This window comes from Gadus chalcogrammus, chromosome 17, assembly GCF_026213295.1.
Source record: "Gadus chalcogrammus isolate NIFS_2021 chromosome 17, NIFS_Gcha_1.0, whole genome shotgun sequence".
NCBI classification, from domain to species: Eukaryota; Metazoa; Chordata; class Actinopteri; order Gadiformes; family Gadidae; genus Gadus; species Gadus chalcogrammus.
In genome coordinates, this window is record NC_079428.1 from 14,543,049 (window position 1) to 14,569,053 (window position 26,005).

At 46.8% G+C, this 26,005-nt stretch overlaps 1 protein-coding gene and 1 long non-coding RNA gene across 4 annotated transcripts in view; both read right to left on the bottom strand.

The window, feature by feature from the left end:
• Positions 1-151: 151 nt before the first annotated feature.
• On the bottom strand, positions 152-13,453 carry f13a1b (coagulation factor XIII, A1 polypeptide b). 3 transcript variants are annotated; one of them, XM_056575383.1, is made up of 15 exons: positions 13,346-13,453; positions 11,140-11,381; positions 10,325-10,513; positions 8,934-9,182; positions 8,277-8,395; positions 7,874-7,981; positions 7,384-7,558; positions 6,616-6,754; positions 5,696-5,799; positions 5,412-5,500; positions 4,400-4,553; positions 3,236-3,511; positions 2,445-2,605; positions 1,608-1,744; positions 152-808 (listed from the first exon to the last, which is right to left on the bottom strand). In XM_056575383.1, the coding sequence occupies exons 2-15, from the start codon at positions 11,342-11,344 to the stop codon at positions 667-669; spliced, it is 2,247 nt and encodes a 748-aa protein (XP_056431358.1). In that variant the 5' UTR covers positions 11,345-11,381; positions 13,346-13,453; the 3' UTR covers positions 152-666. The 3 variants fall into 3 exon arrangements, with proteins under 3 accessions (XP_056431358.1, XP_056431360.1, XP_056431359.1); XM_056575385.1 differs by having other exon boundaries at positions 11,140-11,369; positions 13,346-13,444; XM_056575384.1 differs by lacking the exon at positions 13,346-13,453 and adding an exon at positions 12,214-13,322.
• Positions 13,454-20,637: 7,184 nt separating this feature from the next.
• Positions 20,638-26,005, bottom strand: part of LOC130369835 (uncharacterized) — a 33,417-nt gene continuing 28,049 nt past the window's right edge. The window contains exon 3 of the long non-coding RNA XR_008892908.1: positions 20,638-21,221. This is a non-coding gene — a long non-coding RNA (uncharacterized LOC130369835). The remainder of the gene's footprint in view (positions 21,222-26,005) is intronic.

Consider the following 26,005-nt stretch of genomic DNA (forward strand, 5'->3'; position numbering starts at 1 on the left):
CAATAAACCGACCACCCTGGTTCGTGTGTTTATAGAGACAAGAATAGTCCCCAAGGTGAAGTGTCACCTAGGTGGACCCTCCCACTTGTGTTGTCATGCAGATTTCAGAGGGCTTGTAATTACTAATCACACTCACAACTGGTGGAATAATGTGACCCCTTTAAATGTGAATGCTGCTTGCGTTCAGCTCGGACATGCAGCACGCATCTCCAAGCGGATCCCTCTTTGTTTCTTTCCTCTGAATATCTTTCATGAGGATTCGGCACATAAACACAACCATACATGTTGCTTATGAGTTACATTTTTATTTGGTTATGTATTTGGTACGTGTTTTGTAAGAAGAAAATTAAGCGGGCATGACAAAAAGTTGTCAGTAACGTCAAGCAAAAGTAAAGCCTTACATGGCAGCAAACAAATCTAGTAAAAATACTTATTTTGTGACTCAAACGTTATCACTCTTGTCTCTGTTTAATGACTCGGGAGGCAGAGCAGTAATTGAATTTATAACAAATTCTAAATGTTCTTTTCAAAATGTACGAAAATTTGAAAGAATTGAGATAGCAAAAAATATATCGGAATATAAACCGTTAAAGATTAACTATTTTCCAGCCACAGGGGGGAAGAGCCTTAGCCGGTTTGGGCCGGAGAGGTTTAGCATCTGGGCCTTCAGGGGAGCACGTCCAGCTCAAGCTGGCCGGACACCTGCCGGAGGGCAGCGCAGTCCAGGGTGGCGATCAGCCTGGTGGGGCCAGCCCTCCGGGGGGTGAACTCCTCCGTGCAGGTCATCCTTGAGCCCCCTGGGATGAGACTGATGGGGGGGGGGGGGGGGGGGGGGGCTCGTTAAGTAAATTAGCTGCACAGGTTTAGCTGCTAAGTAGGGCTGAACGATTTGAGGAAATTATCTGATAGCAAATATTTCAACTAATATTGCAATTGCTTCATTTAGCATGCATTTTTCTTTTTTAAGTTCCTTATGTTATTTATCATTCACAACAAGAAATAAATCATTCTATAATATGAACCGCAAAAAATCGGAAGCAGTCATCATATAAACTGCTCTTCCCTTTTGGGCAAATAAATATAAATCTTCACGTTCTATTACATTGCGATGTCGGTTTGAATTCGATTAATCATTCAGACCTACTGCTAAGGCTCATTACCATAAGGATGAAAGGATGAAGGAAGAGTTTGTATATCTCGAAAGGGAACCTGAGCCCATCAAGCACATTTAGAGGGTATACAATGATGGGATGCTATTGCCCCATTGGGGTTACATTGCAGCCTGAAATGCTCTCGCGCAATGCTGGACCGTTTTCAAAACATTGTTGTCCGTGTTAGTCACTTGAAGGGAATGATTGGGAAATCGGATCGGAAAAGTTATCCTTTGATAAGCATCAACGCAGCTAATCATTATCTGGTGTAGCAGCAACTTAGGAATGGGCACAGATGTTTCAATTTGGTGTCGAAGATATGCTCCACTATTTGCTGAGCCATGCACATTGTCATACCCCGAAATCCCATCTGGGATTCCTAAAGTAGGCAACATCGTTATCTTATTTAAAATCTATTGAGAGCTTTTTGATGAGTTGGCTTTTTTTTTTGCTCACCCGTAATATTTGAAGACGGGTGATAGCACCCCCGCCCCCTCCACGCGGACATAGACGTGTTCCAGGACAAAGCTGAAGGGGTTGGTGAAGTCCACAGTGGCCACCATCAACTCGTTGACTTTGTTCAACCCTGACACCTGCAGGAAACCAAGGAAATTACATAAAATACATTGATTTAATTTACCTGGTGAGGATCGCCGTAACCTCTTTGTTTTTGTTTGCATTTATGCTTTTGTGTTAGGAATAGCAACATTTTGGTTGCTATTCAGCAGAAATAGGTAAAATCTATAATAATAATAATAATAATAATAATTATAATAATAATAATAATAATTTGCACAGCTGAGCAAATATAGGGAAAATCAGACAAACAAGGTTTGATTTAATACAGAATGATAGACAAATACTTTGGCTGGAATGCAAAGAGTTTAAAGCTCATTATCGAACAACATAAAATCTTGTGTAGAAGCTAAGGAGGAAGGTTGCTAGATCGATCCCCGGCTCCTCTTAGCTGTGTTAAAGTCTCCCTGAGCAAGGCACCTCAACCTAAATGTTCCTGACGAGCTGGCTGTTGCCTAGCATGGTTGACTCCGCCGTCGGTGTGTGAATGTGTGCATGAAATGGCTGAATGTCAGGCAACATTGTTAAGCGCTTTGGACAAAATTGCTACATAAATGCAGTAAATTTACCATTCTATCTACTGGATAAAAATAACAGAGACAAACAATACAAAAAGGCTTTTAATAGAGCCTCAGTCAGCAGATCAGCACCATGTCAGATGGGCGGGACTTAGTCTTCTGATTGGCTGGTCCTCTGATTGGTCATCGGGGGGCTCACCTTGATGGAGAGCTTGGGCATGTGCAGGGCGACCACCTTCATGGCGGTGATGATCTGGCCCGTCTCCTTCACCTTCCCCGTGGCGATGAAGTGGAGGTTAGCCTGCTCTACCAGCTTCTTCATGTAGGAGCGGGCGGGGACCTGCCACAGCTCCTTCACACCTGGGACACACACACACACACACACACACACACACACACACACACACACACACACACACACACACACACACACACACACACACAGACAAAAAAGCACGAGGACACACACACACACGCAAACAGACAGACACAGACAAAAAAACACGAGGACACACATAAACACACACACACACACACGAGGACACACACTCACACATGCACACACACACACACACACACACACACACACACACACACACACACACACACAGACAAAAAAGCACGAGGACACACACACACGCAAACAGACAGACACAGACAAAAAAACACGAGGACACACATAAACACACACACACACACACACACACACGAGGACACACACTCACACATGCACACACACACACACACACACCAGGACACACACCCACACACGAGGACAACACAAGTACAGACATGGACACAAACACACAAAGATACACACACAAACGTCAGACAGACACACGCAGACACACACACACACACACACACACACACACAAACAAACACATACACAAATCGTGATTGATGACTAAAAGTTTGAACCGAGGTCATTTCCCTGCATCGACCCACAATCAGTCCTCACGTGCCCCCCCCCACCCCCAGGACACCCACTCTGGTTCGCCTCCAGCTCCAGGGTGGGGGTCTTGAAGACGAAGTCGGCGCTGGTGACCCCAGTGTAGTACACCACGCTGCCCGTGATGTAGGCGTCCACCGTGCGCGGCTCCCCGCTGCGGCTCACCGCCTCCAGGCAGAGCTCGAAGTCGTCGCCCACCGCCACCTCCAGGGCCGGCAGCCGCAGCTCCACGTCCGCCTCGGGCAGGGTGCTCTGGTCCCGGGCGCAGCCGTACACCTCGCCCTTCTCCAGCACCGTGCGCTCCTCCACGCTGCCTGGAGGGGAGGGAGGGAGGGGGGAGAGAGGGAGAGAGGAGGGAGGGAGGGGGTGAGAGCCATCTTCCGAAAAAGACTCAAGACTCACCTGTTCAGAGTCCACCTCGACTCTGCATAGCCACCCTCCCCCTTCTGGCCACCATTGTACATTGTATTGTATTGTGTTGTATTGTATTATAGTACTTAACTGTGTAGCAACTGCAGTAGCTGCTATCATTGCTGTAACACGGGGAATTGGTTAGCCTAGCGATTGTTGTACTGGGGGTGAGAGGAGGGAGGGAGGGGGTGAGAGAGGGAGAGAGGAGGGAGGGGGGGAGGGAGGAGGGAGGGGAAGGAGGGAGAGAGGGGGTGAGAGAAGGAGAGAGGAGGGAGGGAGGGGGGGGGGGAAAGGAGGGAGGGAGGGGGAGAGGGAGGAGGGAGGGAGGGGGGGAGGAGGAGAGAGTGAGGGGAGAGAGGAGGGAGGGAGAGAGGAGGGCTGGAGGGAGGAGGGAGGGAGGGCGGGTGAGAGGAGGGAGGGAGGAGGGAGGGAGGGGGGAGAGAGGGGGAGAGGAGGGAGGGGGGGCGAGAGGGAGAGGGGAGGGAGGTAGGGAGATTTAAAAGACACATCTTGAGTTTAGTGGTAAAACACAACAGAGACAAACGGAAAAGGCTTTCTTATTGCCTCAATTGACTGACAGACAGACAGACACACAGAGAATGGAGGGGGGGCTGTGGTCTGTTGGTGTGAAATTAACATAAAACAGTAACAACCCAGTGACAACAACAGTGATAACAACGGTGTGCATTCCAATTCCTATACAGAATTTCCTAGCTTGGCCAAGCCGTCAGCCATCGGGGCGACGGCTGACGGCTCGGCCAATTGGGATTTAGGAAATTGGCCCGCCTGACCTTCGGGAAACTTGTAGAGCTCGGTGATGTCGCGGCTGTCGTAGGAGCCTGTGGCCTTGGTGAGGATCAGCCGGCCCACGTGGTCCTTCTTCACCTTCACCACCTCCATGGTGCCGTCCCTCTTCCGGCTGTGGAACACCACGTCGCTGTTCACCTGCCCGGCAACAAGGCAACACGGCACAGCCAATCAGAACGAAGGACCGTCTCTTTAAGAAGGGGACTTGGCTGAAAACTATGGATGGAATTGATCGATGTCCCTGTTTGATCAGCGCCCTAGATGGGCTGATGAGAGACCTCTCTTCTCCCATACTTTACTGTAAGATTCATCAAATCAAACTGTTCACAAGAAAATAATTGCTTTCTGAAAAGTAGGCTTTGAGGGTCAATTCATTTGAACTAAAGTAAATGTTAAAGTTAAACTTTATTGTAATGTGTAATTACAGAGACTGAAATACTGTTCAGGCTAGACCTACACAAACCCCTACACACACTATGCATGCAATGCACTTACATCTATACATTATATACACAATAGACAGTACAAGATGCATGACATGTTATATAGCAGCAATGTGTAGGGTATATGGGTGTGTCAGCTGACTGCCTGATGAGAGTACGGAGGTGTGAGGTATAACACGAAAACAGCCAACACAGCGAGAGCATCAGGTAGTGCGTCACGTTATCGCACGCCTGTATCTTTCTCCTAATCTTCCAAAACGTCTTCTGGAACCTACTGTGAAACGTACAACTACTTAAATATAACCAGCGGTGAAAACCCATCGTTCAACATTCCATCTGGAGAACAAAGAGCCGGTATGATAATAGTGTTTAAACGTTTTTTTCAACTTGATTATTGCGAGATACAAATGCTAAATTAAGGCATCACGTTTTCAAACTCAAAAATAATGGTTTGAATAATCATGATTTCAATAATGCCCAAAATAATCGTGATTATGATTTTTTTTTCCATAAGGGAGCAGCGCTGAGAGGAGGTTGTTTTGAAGATACTCGCCTCTGCGAAGACGAAGGCGGCATCGAAGGGGAAGCACAGTTCTCCGTGTTTGATGGCTCGGACAGACGCCGGACCGCACCGGAACATTCCTGTGATGGGACGAGAGAGACAGTACGTTTTATATCACGTCTTAAATACCCCACGGGGTGGAAAGTCCCCATGTCAATGCCATGATTATATGTATTGATTATTAAAGGATATTCATTATTTGAGTTTAGCATTTAAAAGTTCTGCCCATCTATATATATATCTATACATAGATATATATAATATTTTTACTTTACCGTCGCTGGTCTCCTGTGGCGTGGCGTCCACGGCCTGCCAGCCCCCGAAGCCAGTAGGAAGGTCTGCTCTCGCCATGAAGCACTCGTTCCAGCAGTGGTAGTTCCTGAGAGGAGACACACAAGTCAGCCAGCTGCCTCATTGGTCGACGAGGTAAGCCCGCCGCCTCATTGGCCGACAATTTCAATTAGGGCATTTAGCTGATGCTTTTATCCAAAGCGACTTACATCGGTTAATACACACATTGACACACTGAAGGCTGAGTCAACCATGCAAGGCGACAGCCAGCTCGTCAGGAGCAGTTAGGGTTAAGTGTCTTGCTCAGGGACACATCAACACTCAGCTAGGAGGAGCAGGGGATCGATCTAGCAACCTTTCGGTTACAAGACAACTGCTCTACCTCCTGAGCTAAGCCGACGAGGTAAGCCTGCCGCCTCATTGGTCAATGAGTAAAGCCCGCCACCTCATTGGTCGATCAGGTTGCCCCACTGCCTTATTGGTCTATGAGGAAAGCCCGCCGCCTCATTGGTCGATGAGGTAGCGTGTGATGTCACTCAGTGTTGGGAGTGGTGTACGTAGTAGTAAATTAAGCCAGATGCTGTTGTAACTATTTATGTGTTGAAGTTAAAAGATAATGGAATGGAATGCAAATTTGTCAGGATAAACAGATAGCATTATAAAGAAGCATTGTATTTTCTTTAAATATATATCAGAAATATATGTATATAACATAAATATGATATAATAATGCTAAAATGCTGAGAGGCTAATAAAGGTCCAATGTGGCGCTAGTAACGTGGTAACATGGTAAAAGGGTACTATGGTAAGATGTTAACATGGTAACATGGTAAAAGGGTACTATGGTAAGACGTTAACATGGTTACATAGTAGTGGGAACACTGAAGCCCAGCCCAGCGCGTACCAGATGGAGTCGCGGGTGTTCTTGCGGTCGATGCGGCCGTTCTCGTCCAGGATGATGTCCGTCTTCAGGTTGCCGTCGTTGTCGTGGGCAGAGTAGAAGTTGGTGACCACGCGCGCCGGGATGCCCAAGCAACGCAGGACTGGAACAAACACAAACACACACGCACACGCACACGCACGCACACACACACACACACACACACACACACACACACACACACACACACACACACACACACACACACACACACACACACACACACACACACACACACACACACACACACAAAGTGTACAGACAGAATTCGCACAAATTTACTATAGGACAACGCATAATACATAAACACATGAATCCAAAACGATTTACCTTACATGCTGAAGCAGCTTTGTAATATTGCTTCAAATAATAGAGCAAATGACGAAAAACCACCAACAATAATGAAATCAACCTAATCCTTAAAGGTGACATATTCTACCACCAGGTGTGAGTGTGATTAGCCGTTACAAAGCATTTCGGAAATCTTCTTCTTCCGACATCACAAGTGGGCGTGTCCACCTAGATGTATAAAGGATAGATGAGCAACGTTTGCTACAGTCCACGAGGTAGGCTGGTAGACACACATCTAGGTGGACACGCCCACTTGTGATGTCAGAAGAGGCCGATTTTCTAAACGGCTTGTAACTGCTAATCACATTCACACCTGGTGGTAGAATATGTCACCTTTAATTCACAACGCTGCAACCCAAAAATGTTGCGTGTCTCTCTCACAGCTGTTGAAGACGGCGGCGTACACCCAGCACTGCGCGTAGCCCACCGGCTTGCGGGTGCGGTAGTAGCTCAACAGGATGTCGGTGCTGCCAGTCCAGGAAGTGGGCGCCACGCCGTAGGAGTAGTCCCCGCTCCAGCTGCCCACCAGGACCCCGTCGTCGTCCCGGGAGTTCAGCTGGAGGGGTGGGGGGGGGGGCGCACACACACACGACGGGTCAGGATAAGGGGTGTTATGGTTCACGCACATGATCAACCGCGAAGGCACACGATCACAGATGCACACACACACAAAATAAGGCTATTTCTTCTGCTTGAGCAGGCTGCAGTTCACTTACCGGCCAAAAGGGGTCAGTAATGAGAAGGACTTTCTGATTCTTACCCGTAGTCCCTTTAAGGGACGTAGGCGTTTATCCTAATGTACGTGTGTCTACTGTCCGTTAACAACCTGCGCTGCATCGTGATTTAGGATAAGAACTGATGAGGGTAATACCATGGCAGAGGCTATCCTGGCCATCTTGACTGGGTCACCTCGATTGACAATGGGCATCCCAGCCCGGTCCATGACGTAGAGACAGGCGTCCAGAACTCCGAAGTCAAACTGAAACACAAAGAACTCCGTCAACAAAGACCACTGCATGTCTTGTGTTGCTATTGTTCATAGCTATTTTTTGTTGTTGTTATCAATATTAGTTACAAGAAACAAAATCGTATTTAGATTTTTTAATTTGAAACAAATCATATATGATCTTCATAATAGTTATGCAGGCCATTTTGTCACCGTTACTAAACTAAGACCGGATGAGTAGAGAAAAGTGGTTTGGATCCGTTTTTTTTTGCCTTTCTCTGACAGTTTGTGAACCTTCCGCTCTGCTCTGAACTCAAGTTTCCCTCACCTGGCCAAAGTTCCAGTTGCGCTCGGCGATGTCGTCCCAGGTGCCGTGGTAGATGACCCCTGACTCGTTGAGCACGCACTCATCCCTCTCCTCCTCGTCTTCCAGGAACACCACATCCTCTGGGAGGGACCAGGAGGAATCATGGGAGATGGAGTTCAAATCGACCCAACAGCTTTGCGTCAGTCAGTCAGCCAATCAATCCTTCCATGCATCGATCCATCCATCATTCATACATCCATCATCAATCATCTATCATCCATCCATATATCATCCATCCATCATCCATCCATCATCTATCATTCAGCCATCCATCCATCATCCAACCATATATTATCCAGCCATCATCTATCCATCCATCCATCATCCATCCATCATCTATCCATCCATCCATCATCCGTCCATCATCTATCCATTCATCCATCATCCATCCATCATCTATCCATCCATCCATCATCCATCCATCATCTATCCATCCATCATCCATCCATCATCTATCCATCCATCCATCATCCATCCATCCATCCATCATCCATCCATCATCTATCCATCCATCCATCATCCATCCATCATCTATCCATCCATCCATCATCCATCAATCATCCATCCATCATCCATCAATCATCCATTCCTCATCAATCATCCCTCCCTCCCTCCTACCCTTCACCCAGGGGTTGTACAGGATGTAGAGGTCGCGGCTGTCGTCCGGACGGGTCCTGCGGATGCCGTAGGGTGTCACCACGGCGACGTACAGGCGGTAGCGCCCGACGATGGCGTCGGCGATGGGTGTGATCCCCATGGTGACCTCGGGGCCGGCGGCCACCACCACGCGGCCCGCCCAAGGGCTCTGCCGCTCCGGGGTGGGGAACACCGGCATGTAGGTCCTCTTGCTGAACTGGGGGCTGGGGCCTGGGGAGGACGGTGGGGAAGGAGGGGACGAGCGGTCAGCCAATCACAAGGGAGGCATGTGGTGGAGGATTAGCACAGTTGGGGAGAAGCAGTGGCTTCACCAAATCAATTACCGTACTTTCCGCACTACAAGGCGCACCGGAGTATAAGCCGCAGCAGCTAAATTGAATGATGTGTACATATATAAGACGCACTGGAGCCCGCCGCTTAAAGGTGGGGGGGCGCGGACCGGTCATAGTGCCCATAGAGTTAAAGTTGGTGGACTGTAACCTGTAAAATCCATAGATTTAGGAGGTCCCCTAGAGGCCGTTAGCTGTGAAAATCCATAGATTAGCCGCACCGTTGTATAAACCGCAGAATCAAAAAAATGGGAAAAAGGCGCGGCTTATAGTTTGAAAATTACGGTATATGCAGTCTTTTTTTTTTTATTACGTCGAATCGACTAACGATAGTGTAAACATTCATGGACATTTTTCCATGTTTTTATTGTCTTTTTTGACGAGTTCCCCAAAATAGATGGAGGTGGATTTAAGCAGTAATCCCCCCAACGTTCGCAAACGTCAGATGTCAAAATCCCACGGCATTCCCTCGTGCAATTGTACTGACCTAGCAGTACGTCACATTAGCGTTGCAGGCTTACGTTTTTTAGCACTAGTCTGACAGTTAGCACTGTGCTGACAGGGGAACTCTGTACCAAGACTCACCCTGTACTCAACTGTGGTGTGGCCCAACCGTTTATGGTCTACTGCAGCACATCACAAAGCCAACCTGAATATTATCATAATATTATCACCCGGATATTATACTGTATATACTAGGTTATTAGCAATGCTTCACGCACAGCAGATTGTCAAAAAAGTAGCACATACTTGCAACTACAAATCTGACAAGAAATTTCCTTATTTGGCAAATAATGGAGCGAAACCTCTCATTACGTTGCGTAATTCATCGCTTACAAACTAAATCCTATAAATGCTACCAAATTATATTCGCAATCTAAATCAGGATTACATATTACGGAAAGGGGGTGGACAGATTATGTCCGTCACCAACCAGGGCCGTTTCAGGGCCCCGGTCCACGGGTTGGGAACCACCATTGCGCTGGACTCTCTAACTGCACTGTTATGTCCCGCCATACTCACCAATGCCAAACTCCACAGCGAAATTGTCCTTGTCGGCGTCGTAGGGCCGGTTGAAGGTGATCTTGACCTGGAACTCCTGGCCCCTGCGAACGATCAGGAAGTCGGTGTTGAAGCGGTCCGTGTGGTGCTGCTGGTGGTTGATCTCGCCCCGTTTCTTCATCATGTCCACCTTTGAGATGTCCAGGTACTCTGCGGTGGAAACATGCAGAAAAAAATACGGCTTTGTGTGACTGGGGGCATTGTTGGTGGTGTAGGTAGCGGATGTAGTGGTGGTACGGGTGGTGGCGTTGTCAGGTGGGGATGACGGTGTCAAAATTCATTAATTGCACAGCCCTAGGTAGGGGTGTTGGAGATGTTTGGGAGGACGGGCAATTGGCGGCCTTTCCTTTCCTTTGTAAAGAACCGTTATCCTTTTGGGTCAATGCCCTTCAATCTGCTCTCTCCAGACGGTTTTGTTTGTGTCGGTGTATTTTTAAACAGCTCTATCCCCAATCCTCGGGGGAAGTCAGTCATGTGTCAGGGAAGGGGGCCCGTCGACGTCTCCAGGGCTTATCGGCCGAGGACCGGACGGCACATGGACTTATCTCTGGTAAAGCAGGGCGTCTCTCAGCTCCTAACTATCGGGCTACTTCTCCTTCTCTGTACTTTCGTTCTACTAATAACCACTTCCCGTATATGCAGATAACTTTCCCTTTTTTAAATTGCAAACGTTTGCAAATTTGCACGCACGCACGCACGCACGCACGCACGCACGCACGCACGCACACCCAGACACACCCAGACACACCCAGACACACCCAGACAGACGGACTCACCAGCCAGCGACGGGAAGCCCCTCGGCCCCGGAGCCCCGAAAGGCTCAAACTCGGGGAGCTCCTCCGTGTCCTCGTTGGAGCTGGCGACGGGGGCAGCCACGCGGCCATGGTGCGTCACCTTGGGAGGGGCGCCGCCCGGAGGGGCCGGGGGCGGGGCCGAGCTGGGGACCACGACGGGGGGCACGGCGGCGTCTGCGTCTGCCATGGCGGGCGTTAGCTGGAGATCAGGCCTGGAACGTTCCCTGACCAAAACAAAACCAGCGGCCAAATGTGTGAACATTGTGCATGTGTGTGTGTGTGTGTGTGTGTGTGTGTGTGTGTGTGTGTGTGTGTGTGTGTGTGTGTGTGTGTGTGTGTGTGTTTTGAAATGGTGGACACTATCCCATAATAAGGGAGTCAACATAGAATCCAATTTTAAATCAAAAAGGTAAATTATTTGATGTAAAACAAACAAGGCGAAGCAAATGTCTAGGGACAGTTGAATCATCTCCAAGGTACAATGTACAAGTGGCAAAGTACAAATGTGACCAAACAAAGCAGCAGCCTGCCTGCATCACCCAAAATGGTGCCCCCTGAAATAGAGTATTGTGTGTGTGCACGTCGCTCTATTGAAATGAGCGACTTGGCGTGCTTTATGGTAGGTGGTATGCTTGACCTTGCGAGGCTGTGAGGAAGACTCGATAAAAGCTGTATGCAAAAAGCCATCTGCTTTAGGTTTGCACACAAAGCAAAAATGTCTTTGAGCATCGCCTGCGTGTGCGCATGCACATGTGCTGTCATTTATACAACAGGAATATTATTCAAGAACTCGTCTGTGATATAAACAAAATCACACCAAAACAATGTGGTTAATTATTGAATAGCCAGATGTTTGTTTGGTTCTTATCTCAAGTATGCAAACAGACCGATCTTTTCTAGAGCCGTGGAACATTTTTATTAGCCTTCAACAACTTATAAATTGGGATGTTAAAAGTGTTTGGCAGTGGTTGTATTCACAGTGCGAATGGCATTCATTTTCTGTGACTTTTTTTTGGTATTTACAATGTAATTAATGTGATTGTAAAATCTCAGTACAATCTGTGGAGCGATGTGATGATGTCACCGCCTTCTCCCTGCCGTCAGCCCCGTTGTTTGTGCCGCAGGCGGGGCTGGGTCGACCTAATGGGAAACACCTGAAGCTGGGCGTGGCTATTAAAACGTTGAGCTTACCCCAAAATAAACACAACGTACACTACACTAACGTAACAAGTGACAAGTCGAGGCTTGAACGAGTTGCATACACACACACACGCTCACACTTACACACTCAAACAAACGCACACACACACCTTGAAAAAAACGATATGCACATACTCGAAACCGATATGCACATACACACACAAAACCAATATGCACATACATAAACAGACACGTAAAAAAAATATGCACACAACATACAAGTGGCACACAAAAGGACAAACACACACACACACGCACCACTGTATTTTCAGAGGAACCAGTCCTCCTTTTCATGGTCATGTAACTCAAGAATCAAAACTATCTTACGTGTTTTATTATGCATCTTAAACGATGGCGATGGTGTTGCTTGTATACCCGGAATATTGTCAAAAAGCAGTGCCCTGAACAGAACATCTCAGATTCTCCCGGTACCACAGACCAGTGGAAAGATGACTTCATCTATAGGTATTCCCACTCCTGTCCTTCAGTTGAACAGATTCAACTGAACTGGACTGAACACATTCAGAACAACGGTCAATTGTCATACAAAAGGGATTGGCATTATATATTCTTGCAGAATCAAATAAACACAGACGTTGATGGGGAATGTTTTGAAGAACAGCTGTCAAGCAGCTGGCCCTCATGATTCTGCTTCTGAGAGTAAAGAAGAAGTGGTATTTTTTACTGGCTTTTCCCTGATCATTTACAAACTCTTTCTATTGTCGAGTCGGGTAATAAAGTCGTTATGTAATAACGGGACTCTAATTTTTTTTGTGAAAAGGCTTCGGTCTAGTTTCTTTGCCCTTTTAATTTGGAAGAGGCAAAGAGACGTACTGCGGTTAAGGCAGATCTTCTCAAACGTACTTCACATAACCGTCTTTCCACTAAGGGAAAGTGTCAATAAAATTAGACAAAACTGAACTAAAACGAAAACTCTAAAAATTGTGAACGAACAATGAAATTCAGAGTAAGTGTTGTGGATTCTCACCGACACTCGCTGTGACAGAGGGGTGGAGAAGGAGTCCTGGTGGATCCTCTGGATGCTGGGGGAGAGGCTCAGTCTGAACACCAGCTCTGCTTCCACTTATATACACAGGAGGAGCGAGCTAGCCCCTGTCCCTGTGTGTGTGTGTGTGTGTGTGTGTGTGTGTGTGTGTGTGTGTGTGTGTGTGTGTGTGTGTGTGTGTGTGTGTACATGTGCTCTGGGGTAAATACATGTGGGATGGGCTTAGTTAGTGTGAGATGGGTATGTGCAAGAACGTTAACATTTATGAGTGTATGCGTGTGTGCACAAACATGCATGTATTTTGTTGCAGGTGTGTGTGTGTGTGCGCGCGTGCGTGCGTGCGTGTGTGCGTGCGTGCGTGCGTGCGTGCGTGCGTGCGTGTGTGTGTGTGTGTGTGTGTGTGTGTGTGTGTGTGTGTGTGTGTGTGTGTGTGTGTGTGTGTGTGTGTGTGTGTGTGTGTGTGTGAGTGTGTGTGTGTGTGTGTGTGTGCGCATGTCGGTCTGAGGTAGGAGGTAGGTGGGGAATCTACCGTCTCTATATAAGAGCTAAAAGCGACCCTTTCCAGTGATTCACATGTAATCAGCTGCAATGACCACTCTGTCTCTGCAGCACTAAGCAGTAGAGTTAAACCTGTGCAATGTGTCACCTTTCTACCCCCGCTACTCCATTAAAAAATATCGTACAAAGATTCTCAAGAATAAAACATGCCCGTCCACGAGTCAATCCGTCCAGGGAATCTTTCTTTATAAATCGGTTAATACTTGTCGGCCTTTGCCCTTTATAGTATGAAAAGGGTTTAGCTGTAGCTGTTACTATTGGGAAAACATACATACTGCAGGTTTAATCTGTAATCCATCCCCAACATTTACAAATAGAACACAAACAATGTACCATCGCCATGGAAATAATCATTGGTCACATAACAGTTTGTCACATACGCTATAATAATAAATGGTGTGAAACCAACATCAGCAATATGTTCCTTTCAAAACAAGGGATTGGTTGTATGATCTACACACACACAGAAAAAAATGAGCTCATTTTCATGATTCACCTCTTCCTACGAAAAACTACCTTTGCACGAATGTGTGTGTTTTTGTTAATGTGTGTTGCTTCATGAGTGTGTTACTCTGCCTATGTTTGTTGGGAGTGTGTGTGCATGCATGTGCATGTCTGTTTGTTAACGTGTGTGTGTGTGTGTGTGTGTGTGTGTGTGTGTGTGTGTGTGCGTTGGTTCATTTGTGTGTGTTACGCTGCCTATGTTTGTTGGGAGTGTGTGAGCATGCATGTGCACGTGTGTGCATGTACATGTGCTCCTCTCCAATACGTGGTCAGGCCACCGCTGGGCTGTTGGCAGGCGGCTGCTTGCGGGATCACTCCTGCCATGCTGGCCACAGCCCCCCTGGTGAAGGGAGTCTGGCGGACAGCACAGTGCAGGGATTGTTGTGGCAACCCCTCGCCTTGCAGAAAGTAGGGCTACACCCTGGAGGAGAGGGGGGCGCGCTATTACGCAATGAAACTGGATTTTAAACCGGCCATGCAGCGAAAAAGGGTTGAAAGCTTTGTGCGAATTCAGCCTGTATTCCCGATAGTTTTGATCAATGGAAACGTCTTATTGATCACGATGGTTGCCGTTTTTGTCAGCGTTACAGAAATGAAAGTATAATGTAGACATGTGAGGGTTCTTGCCCAACCGGTTTTGGAACATTGTGCTCCTCACAAGGGTCCCGTTCTCCTCGTGACGACGCAGTGCCTCCAAAAAAGTTACTTTGCCGTCCTGAGAACAAGAGTCCCCGACACTGAGGGGGTACGTGAACCCCGTGAGGTGTGTGGACGTCGATGTGGATAAATTCATTAATGTTCAAACTCAAGCCAAAACAGGTTGTTTCACCTCACCTTTACAAAGATGTACACCTTGTGTATTGAAATAAGGGGTCTGTAACAAAGGCTTGGTCGTGTTCTCTACAAACAAAATGCTAACACGTCAGTGCACCACTAGACATCATTGACATAACTCTTTCCGATGGTGTCAGATGGTGTCACAAGTCAAGGGAAATCTTTTTCCATTGACTGGTTTCAATCCGCTTGTTTGAGTCCCTTTTCATGCATTCAGCCCCGCAGTGGAGCTGACAGTGTTGCAACAGCTGCTGAAATATGCAACACAAAAAACATGTCACTTCCTGTGCTATAGTGTTACTTCCTATGCATCTCCTTCTCTGTCTCTTTCGCATTGAACTTTTTCTCAAAATGTACACCCTGCAAAAACAACACATTTCCAACCGAACGATGTTCTGAAATGTGAATAGCCGTTCACCATAAAATACACGATGTCCCTGCTGTGCTGTCTGAGTCATGTTATTCCAGGGCAACAAAATGATTACGCTCCCTTAACCACAGGGGGACCGCTCAAATGCTGCCCACCGGGCCTTGGACATGACACAGGAACCTGGTTGGCTGCATGTCAGTGAATGAATCAACAAGGCTCATCTGCATGAAGGCCGTCATGTGTTGGCATCGATCATCGTCCATTGATGTGTGTGTCAAAGTGTTTGCCTGAAAGTGTATGAAAGACTGCATGGACCAAGGTTTAGTCTTCCTGTTGTCGTGAAGATATGTAAAAAATAACTGGTGTTTTTCTTCACACACACACACTTTCATTAACGTACGATGCAATCGTTGTGCTCCTTAGACGCAAAAAGGAACAAGTGACCCAGAAAGAGGAAGAGGAGGGGGACAAGCCGGAGGAAGAGCGAGGGCAGATGGATGCTGAGGGTGCAGCAGTTCAGCCGATGACTCAAACACACGTGAGGATTTTTCCTTTGTTCGGTGCTTCTCCTTTTTGTATTACTGCTCATGGCCATTTAAAGGCCCACTATGCAAGATTTTTTGCTAAAATTACATTAATTATATAGGTTGAGAGTTATTCTGATGGTTCTACAACCATTTCTGGGTCGTTTGGTGGGTGTTTCATTGCCCCTTGTCGCTTCTCCAAGGAAAAAGCGAATATGCAACTTGCTCTGTTCGGGCCGGCACAATCCGGATGTGACGCAGCGGATGTATCCAATCGCGCTTCGAAAATGTAGTCAGATTGTAGTTTCGAAAATGCTTTACGGCACAGACACACCCCCAAACGTGGCACCGGCTAGATATAAACAGCCAGTTGCGAGGCAATTGTTGCATTCATCATGGATCAATCGACTGATAAGGGACCCAAGAGGCGACTGTCGGTGCTAACGTTATGTATTATGTTGGCCAACACTCTTACACTGATTGTTCTGTTCAACCAAAGATAAAACAATTATAATCTAGGATATAAATTCTCCCCGTCAACTATAAAAAAGGATTGATTTATGTTTATTGCAATACAAATACACCATTTTAAAAATGTATAACCTTGTCTTAACTTTATGAACATCTACTTCAGACATGGCTCCACGCATTCGCCGGCTTCTTTGAAAACAAATGCACATGGCTAGCGTAGAAGTGCATGGGGAAGGGTCGTCAACGAGTTCTTACGACAGTGTTGTAAATTAACTACTACGAAGCTGTTAGGGGGCGCTGTGTAGAGAAAAGTGCGTGCGCAAACCAAGAAACAGCGAAGAAATGGCCGATCCTGCATAGTGGGCCTTTTTAAGCTAAGAACATCTCTACTTTCAATGTACTCATGAAGGACTTAAGTTGATTCAACTTAAGTTGACTTAAGTTATGACATTGAGTGGAGTTTCATAGTCCTTGCTGTAACCGATTCCAACTGGCCCAGCGTCTCCCTCTGTCCTTCCTTCTAGGCGAGAGCGGCAAGGAGAGCCCGGAGCCCCGCCGACCCCCCTCCTTCCCCCGGACACAGCACCGCCTCCCCGAGCCACGGCTGCTCCTCCCGGGGGAGAGCGTGAGACGGGAAAGAGCGCTGTCGGGAACGCCATCCTGGGGGGCCCTCGGGAACGCCACCCTGGGCAGAAGGAGCTCAACGACCACGGCCTGGACCTTCAAACCAAAGTGTCCGGGAGCTCAAGGCCTGGGGGGGAGGGGGGGAGCTAGAAGGTAAAGAGGAGCGCCTCGGGGAACGGGAACAGGAGCGTCTCGGCTGGGGCGCAGATTTAGAGACGCATGGTCAGACGATGAGTGACAAGCGGAAGCAACTCCAAGGCATTGCCCGCAGTATATCTCAAGCCCAGGAGGGGTTACATGGCCGAGAAAGGCATCTGAAGGAGATGAACGACGAGCAGGGAGGCCTTGAATCAGGGCAAATGGCGACCGGCTATTGTGAAGGAGACGGGGATGACTGCGTCAGCCAAAGATCATACAACACAACACGCAGCGGAAGACCCACGAGATGCAACGGAGCCAGTCCCAGTGGATGGTCAGGAAGAGGAAGGAGGAGGAAGAGGAGGAGAAGAGGTTGATCAAAGGGAAGAAACAGCTCTGTCAGCCCCCGAGAACAGAAGACAAAACAAAAACTGGGGGAGGGAGGAGCAGGGCCCGCCGGAGGGAAAGGAAAGGGGGGGGGGGTGTCTGTGTGTGTGTGTTGACCCTCCTGGGGGGGGGGGGGAAGGTCAAGGAGGCCGAGTCCGAGCTCAGGGTGCTGGTGCTGGGGGAGTCTCCTTGCCCCTTGGCACTCGACAGGGACCACCGCGTCAAGATCGGCAGGCGCCGCGTGACGCTACGGCAACGGGAGCGGGTTCTCGGGGGCGTTTTCCGGGGACCGGCCCCCCAAGGTGGTGCCGCCAGGGGCTTACAGATCGCGGCCCACTGATGTGGGGACGCACCGTCCTGCTGCTGGCGTGGGGCGGGGCTTATTTCCTGCCCCAACGTGGAGGAAGAGGGGGCGGAGCAACACCTCCTTGGGTACGGGGACCAGGCGGGGATGGTTGAACGGTGCGGGCCGTGGTAGCACGTGATGTGCGACGGCCGAGGACACGGGTCGCTGGTGGAGTCACTGTTCGAGAAGATGGAGGAAGTGGTGGCGTTGAATGAGTGTGTGGGCAGGATGTGATTGGTGGAGGACTGTAGTTTATAGAGGAGAGGTGGTGGGTGGAGGACTGTAGTTTATAGAGGAGAGGTGGTGGGTGGAGGACTGTAGTTTATAGAGGAGAGGTGGTGGGTGGAGGACTGTAGTTTATAGAGGAGAGGTGGTGGGTGGAGGACTGCAGTTTATAGAGGAGAGGTGGTGGGTGGAGGACTGCAGTTTATAGAGGAGAGGTGGTTGGTGGAGGAATGTGGTTGATAGAGGAGAGGTGATGGTTGGAGATCTGTAGTTTATAGAGGTGATGGTTGATGTATTGAAGCACATGCACAGTAGAGGAAGAACTGTTATTTTTCTATTTTGTGTCCTCCATCAATTTATTTGCATTCATTCCAAACCCTTTATCATATTATTCAAGTAACAATATTAAAACACTTCAAATAATAACGATGGATATCTCTGTTATGTTTTCATTCAAAGTCGCCTTCTGTCCACCAGATGGCGGTGTTGCCTGACTCAAGTTTATTTTCCTACCACTACAGCTTTTTTATTTATTTTTATGTTGTCAAACACTTTATCGTGAAGGGTATACTGAGGCTTCTGCCAAATGTCCCCATACTGCTCTCTTTTATGTGTGTAACCATAGTTATTTTACATGGATATGTGTACAGGGGCCCCTGAACTAAAACTCCACGCCAGCTCGCTATTAGGACCCCAGGGGGGCCTCCCGCCCGCTGAGAGGGCCCCGCTTCAACAAGTTAATTATGATTCTTGATGAGGGCACCGTGTCTTCCTCAAATGGAAATTGCTGACAGTCGACCAATCAGCAGGCCCATCGCATGGCAACTACTACTCAGCGAACGAGCCAATCAGCAGATAGTAATTACAGAGCTTGGACTATTGTGCTCCATATCTTACATGACAGCAGACCGTTTCGGGTAGCTGTTGTTAAAAAAAAAAACGTCTGTGGAAACTAGGCCACCATTCAAAGCGACGGATGTGCCAAAGAAAGTGTCTGCATTTATCATCTCTGCAGGAGGGCGGCAGTGATTTTTCACAATATTTGATGGAAACAAATAAGGTTGTCAAGCCACAAAGGACGGCGATGATGGTGGGCCTGAAGTTGCGTTTTAAATCGATTCCCTCTCACAATAAAAAGTCCACCACAGATATTATCTTGAGTTGTGTAGTTAGAGGACTTTACTCACAAAGACAAACGATTATTATCTGCAGCTTTTTATCCACTGCCAGATCATGCATCCTAGTTGCTCTTGCTCATAGTTGTAAAAAATATTCCTTTCAAGAGATACTGAACGATTACCTCCAAATTGTTGGGATGTGAACATGGATCGGTAGGCCTACACGGGTGGCATGTATTCTTCTCATGTTCAAAGTAAGGCGGTGAACAACATAAATAGGATCATTTATTATTGGGTATGGTAATCGCCAACATTACATGACTGTATTTTAAAACCTAACCACACATAAATGCAGATAGACCTCAAAGCAGGTTCTGCGCACCGGGGATCCCATTAGCCTCTCTACCCAGGCCCTATACCTGGGGTCAGTGGTGCTACTAGGGCCCAGCCAGTATAACGGAGGGGACAACAGAGGTTTTTGTTGCATGTTACTGCCTGATTTCTGTTCCTCCGTATTTTGATGTCTTTGTGATGCATGACAAGGGGATGACTTGAAGCAGGCAAGAAATTGGGATTTTTGTGTATTTTCACAAACTAGGTGTAGTATCCATTTTGGATTTGGGCAGCGTCATTTTAAGGACGGGACTGTTAGAAATACGCTCATAGAGCTGGTTGGCCTATTCTATCTGTTCAAGGCCTTTGTAGTGAAATACCTCAACCTCAACAAGGGTTGATACTTTATTTGTGACTGACTGAATGAACAAAAAAACAAACAAGACAAAACAACCAATTCATCACCAATCCAAGACAGAGCCACAAATGAAAGAACTATGAAATGATTAACGAATGAAAAGATGGCATTTTTTTACGGAGCAACAGTTGGAATTAAGTTGTAAATCAACCCACTAAGACTAATTCACCTTCAATTCAAACCTATTTCTAGGATAAGGCTCTTTTGACTATCAAAACACACAGGAAACATCCCATTCAATCACAGCCGCAGATGACAGATACGCAATTACCATGCAGCGCCGAATCCAGCTTAATGGTCTGGCAGATTTCTATTAAGGCCTGTGCACTCACATTTGAATAATGGAACAATGTTTTATTTTATTTGCGGGTACTTGACCCAGGAAAGAAAATACATTCAGCCTTAACACATACTTAGTATTTGAGTGTTTTTTATTACTGCAGGCTTATTCCTGACATCCCATAATTAGCAGTCCAACAGCCTTGCCGTTAGCCCCCGAGTAAGCTTATGATTAGTCACATTTCGGAAAGTGGGCGGAGGGCAATTTGGAGAACTTCTTTCCAGAAAATCTCAAAAGTATGTTTTGGTTCCCATTGAGGAAAATGGCCGCTCAACTCAAGTAGGCCTATTGCACCAGCGCTGATGTTTCTAATCATTTAAACAATTTGACCTCTTTGCCTTCGGCATTGTTAAAATGCTGCTTTTCTTATTCATACAAAACACATACAAAAAGAGAATATTCTTTCACTACACACCACCATTCAGTTAGACTATTTGTCCAAAGTAGGAGGATTCTTTTTGTGTGACAGATGCCGCGTTTATCCGTCGATTGTCCGCCATCAACGGCTCCTTCTTGTTATGATTGGATTCACTGTCGCAGGGGCTGTTGTGTGTTTTTGTCCTTTTATTTCCTCCGCTACTTGCCGTTTTTTTTCCAGGCCTGCGTTTTTCCTCGCCCTTTTCAGGGTCTCTCACGGCCGTCGGACCCGTGGAGCCCTTGACGAGTCTCTGCGTGAAAGGGTGACACAAAACAAACACCGACCCCGGCGTCGACACTTAGCATTAATGTAGGGCCGTTCAGAAGTGCGTGACGACGTGTGGAGGCCAACGCTGACGGGATAGAGAAGCGGCGGTGGCGGCGGCAGACCAAGGTGAACGCCTCACGCTTCGCTCCTTTTTTAAGGACAGGCGGTGCATCCCCCCCAAAAGGTCAGTGCTAGTGTCTCTTAGGGGTGTGAGGATCTCTATAAGAAGTGACAGACCACTTAGGAGGGGGCTGGGTGCCGGGGGGTGGGCAGCAGGACGTTGGGTGGTGGTACATCCCCCCGGCCCCCCGGCCACCTCCTAGCCTATCCCCCCAAAAAGGTTCCTGCCATGTTTATCCGCCCGATTTGATTAAATAACGCAGGCTTTTGCGGTTTGGCTCGCTTGGGCCCTCTGTAGTGCAATAATCGGGCCGTCAACGAGGTGAAGAGGAGTTGGCCGGCCGGGTGTGACTTATTGACGTGCGATATCCCATGATGCATAGCGGTGATCGTTGTCAAATTGAGCCGATACAGATGTTCGGTGCATACAGGGTCTTCATACAAATTAGTTTTCACGGGGTCTTACAGGTGTCGGTTGTTTGCATGACCAACACAGGGATGGATTTTTGGCAAAAAATGAGTCCCAATTCCTCCTATCCTTCCTTATCCCTAAACATACTTTACTGACCTAAATAGTTGACCTAAATAGTGTACTGTAATACATCTGCCCTTCTCCCCGTTCTCCTGTCTTGATCCCACCTGTCGTTGACGTTTTAAATCGTAGCTATAATATACAATTATATACAACTTATATAAACCTTGCTTATATCAATCTATCAAAAAGGAATTGGTATACATTCTCCTTGGACCAAGGTCCATTCCTCCAACCCAGTCGCCAAGAAAAAACGTTGACGGTGTACGTTTCCATGAACACTGGATACGTAGCATTTCAACGTAAAAAATAGCGTGTTATACCTACAGTATCCACGCGTGCCGCTGTGGAGGCGGGTTTCGGGGTTTGGGTTTCACGGCTTTCGCGGCAAATTGTGGACACGATCGTTTAGGGGGGGGGGGGGGAGGTAGACTGTTGTTGACCGGGGGGGGGGGGGGGGAGACACGTTTGTAGGGGGGGGCACGCTCGACAACGAGAGTTGGTTTTTATTGAACGCTCGACAACGAGAGTTGGTTTTTATTGAACGAGACTTCAACACGGAACAGCTGCATGAAACGATGGTCACGTCACTCTCGGTGACGGTGTCGACAACAATGAACACACAAACAATGTTAATAGAACAACACACAACCACATAACATCCCGAACCCATTAACCCCACTTAATCCTAACAACAAAACAAGTTAACGAAAGCCCCTTTTGTCAACTGACAACCCCAATTCCCAGAATCCCCCGCGGCTCCGGAACACGGCGTAGCCTATATCAATCTTTATTATCTGAATGGGAAATGCAATATTTTAGGAGAGATACACCATTAAACGCGTTTCTAATGACATTTCTAGCGAGAAATTTACATTTTCCTTACATAATCTTCAGTCAGTGAATGTGTATGATCTTTATTAATCTTTATTATCTGAATGGGAAATGCAATATTTTAGGAACGATTCACCGTTAAACGTGTTTCTAATAACATTTCTAGCGAGAAATATACTTTTTACTTGCATAATCTTCAATCAGTGATTGTGTCTGATCTTTAGTTTTATAGTTATTAGGATTTGATCGGCTCGCTCGCATGTTTCAACGACGTCAGGTTGTTAGGAATAGGGACGCTGCTTTCGCTAAACTAGCAGCTCACGTGCTTCCTTTGTGTTATTAAACTGTTACTTTATGTAACTTTTAATGATATCATCTTGTTAGAAACACGTATATCTGAGAGCCAACCCAGTCGCCAAAAGCATACGTTGACAGTGTACGTTTCGTCAACACTGGATTACGTCGCATTTCAACATAAAATAGCGTGTTATACACACACACGCACGCACACACACACAAGCACACACACGCACGCACAGACACACACAGACACACACACACACACACACACACACACACACACACACACACACACACACGCACACGGTTCATTGCGCTGCTAAAACAACAACAAAAAAATATTCCCTCAAATATTATTACTAAAGAACCGTTTTCCAAAGAACGAAATGTAAACCAATGCATTCTGAATGGGAGTGTTTCTCCGATTTTTCCATGCTACACAGAACGAAATGTAAACCCATGCAAATAAAGACTTCATGGTCATAATAATTTAAATATCATTAATCTCCTGAGTGTGTTGGGTGGTATTCTATTTTTTTCAACGGGGCTGGTGCCGTCTCCTTTTGACCTTTTGACCCCAGACTTCTGGGGGAATAGCTGAATCAATTCATTAGTCAATCAGAAGCATGTAAATATCTTCCCGGTGGCGTAGGAGGACGAACAAGGTGCCACACATGTGCATACTCGAACATGTTTAATGGTAGTAATTAGCTGTCGAAATTGGAGGCCTTAATCAATAATGAGCAGCTATTGATTTGCTTCCCGATAAAAATTTGTGACAAATGACATGTTATTTAGCATCTACACGTTGAGCTGAGTCCAATGACACCAAGCATGACACTCTAGCTAATGGTAACATGTATTTTACATGGTACACCTAGGTCTAGGACATGATCTCGGTGTAGCAAGAGGGCGAGCTTGATCTCATTGGACTCAGCTTAACGTGTAGATGCTAATTAACATGTAATTTGTCAAAAATCTCCATCGGGAAGCAAATCTATAGCTGGTCATTATTGATAAAGGCCTCCAAAATCGACAGCTAATTACTACCCCGAAACATATTCAAATATGATCATGTGTAGCACTGTTGCAATCGTCTCGAAACGTAGATGTCAAAGGACACCTTGTTTGCCCTGTTGCACGACCGGGAAGATATTTTCATACTTCTAATGGATTGATTCATATTTTAAGGTTCTCGGAGTGAGACTTTAAGCGGCTGCAGCAGAAGTGTTGAGACAAAAGATGATATCAAGACATTAATAGAATATTCCCATTCACATTATGATTCTTCGTCATAACATCCGACCAAACATCCTTTACATTCACCGAGCGAAGATTATGAAAGTCCAGGCCCCCCCTTCCTGCACTCGGGGTCCGACCGGGCCAAGTTTCGGTGCGGGGGTCCCAGTTAGGCCCTAGAATATGGTATTCAAATTTCAGGGCGGTAGGACCTTCCTATCTCAAAAACGGTTTTTCCACCACATTCTGAACCATTAGGTCTCGCAGGCAACACTTCTGAAGGGGCTTTGTCCAAATGACAGTCCATTTGGGAAAACTTTTTTTCTCTATGGGCTAGAACTACAAATCTTGGGTATGTCGTTCTCGGGGCCCCGGGAAATGTGTGTAAACATTTTAGCATCCCTAGCTATCTCGAAAAGGCCGGAAAAGGGGCGTGACCTCCAACAGTACAGTCACTGTGCATAAGACAGAGGTTAGTTTCTAGGCCCCATTTTTTGCGGGATGGAGGTGTACATTTGTGGCTTAATGTGTGTAGACACAGCTGGCCTGTGGCCACGTCTTTGAAGTCTGGGGTCAAAAGGTCAAAAGGAGCCGGCACCACGCCGCTTATGAGATAACAAAAAGTGAATCTGTATTTCTCTCATAACATTTTGTCATTATTGAAGAGAGGCCTGATTCTCAGATATGCATGTTGGACTGTTAGGGTATAGGTCTGGGAAGAACTTCAGGCCAAAATCTTGCAAGCGAGCGCTGGGTGCAGGTGCAACGAGATGGAGCACTTGCTGAGTCATTTCCTGTAGGGCTGGAGCCACAGGTTGAAGCGTATATGCGTCCTTTGAAACCCCCTTTGATATATAAGAGACCCCAAGGTACAGTTTACTTAAATGTTCTCGCCTCAGTCACCTATTGCATCACTTCCTTTAGGGCTTCGGCCTCCTAATTGATCATTGTAGTATAATTGAATGCCCTCTTTCATATTATATGATACTTCCACCACTGGGACGTGGCAACAACTCTCCAAATCCATATGGGGGGGGGGGATGCTTTTGGACAGTAGGGGTGTACACTAGACATAAATAGGAAGCAAACTCAGGAGAAGGAATGACCTCTCACAAATATTTATTGAATAAATTGTTTCAAATAACCCTGCCTCGTTAAATCAATGAACTTGGTGTTTTGCTTTCAAAAATAGGTTATAGAAGAAGTCTAAACTGCAGAAAATAAAAACATCCAAGCTGTCTTTTAAGGATACCTCGGAATATCTGTCTATTTTTTAACCGTCGGACCCCAGGTTACGACAAAAACAACACAATTTACGGCAGCTCCTTTGCCGCGTGGTTTTTAGAGCCATGTAAGGATTAGAGGGGGCGGTCGATAGCAACCACCATAGCAACCATGACAGTCAAGTGACTGGATGCAGCCCCGTTGAAAAAAATAGAATACCACCCAACACACTCAGGAGATTAATGATATTTAAATTATTATGACCATGAAGTCTTTATTTGCATGGGTTTACATTTCGTTCTGTGTAGCATGGAAAAATCTGAGAAACACTCCCATTCAGAACGCATTGGTTTACATTTCGTTCTTTGGAAAACGGTTCTTTAGTAATAATATTTGAGGGAATTTTGTTGTTGTTTTATCAGCAAAATACACCGTGTGCGTGTGTGTGTGTGTGTGTGTGTGTCTGTGTGTGTCTGTGCGTGCGTGTGCGTGTGTGTGTGCGTGTGTGTGTGCGTGTG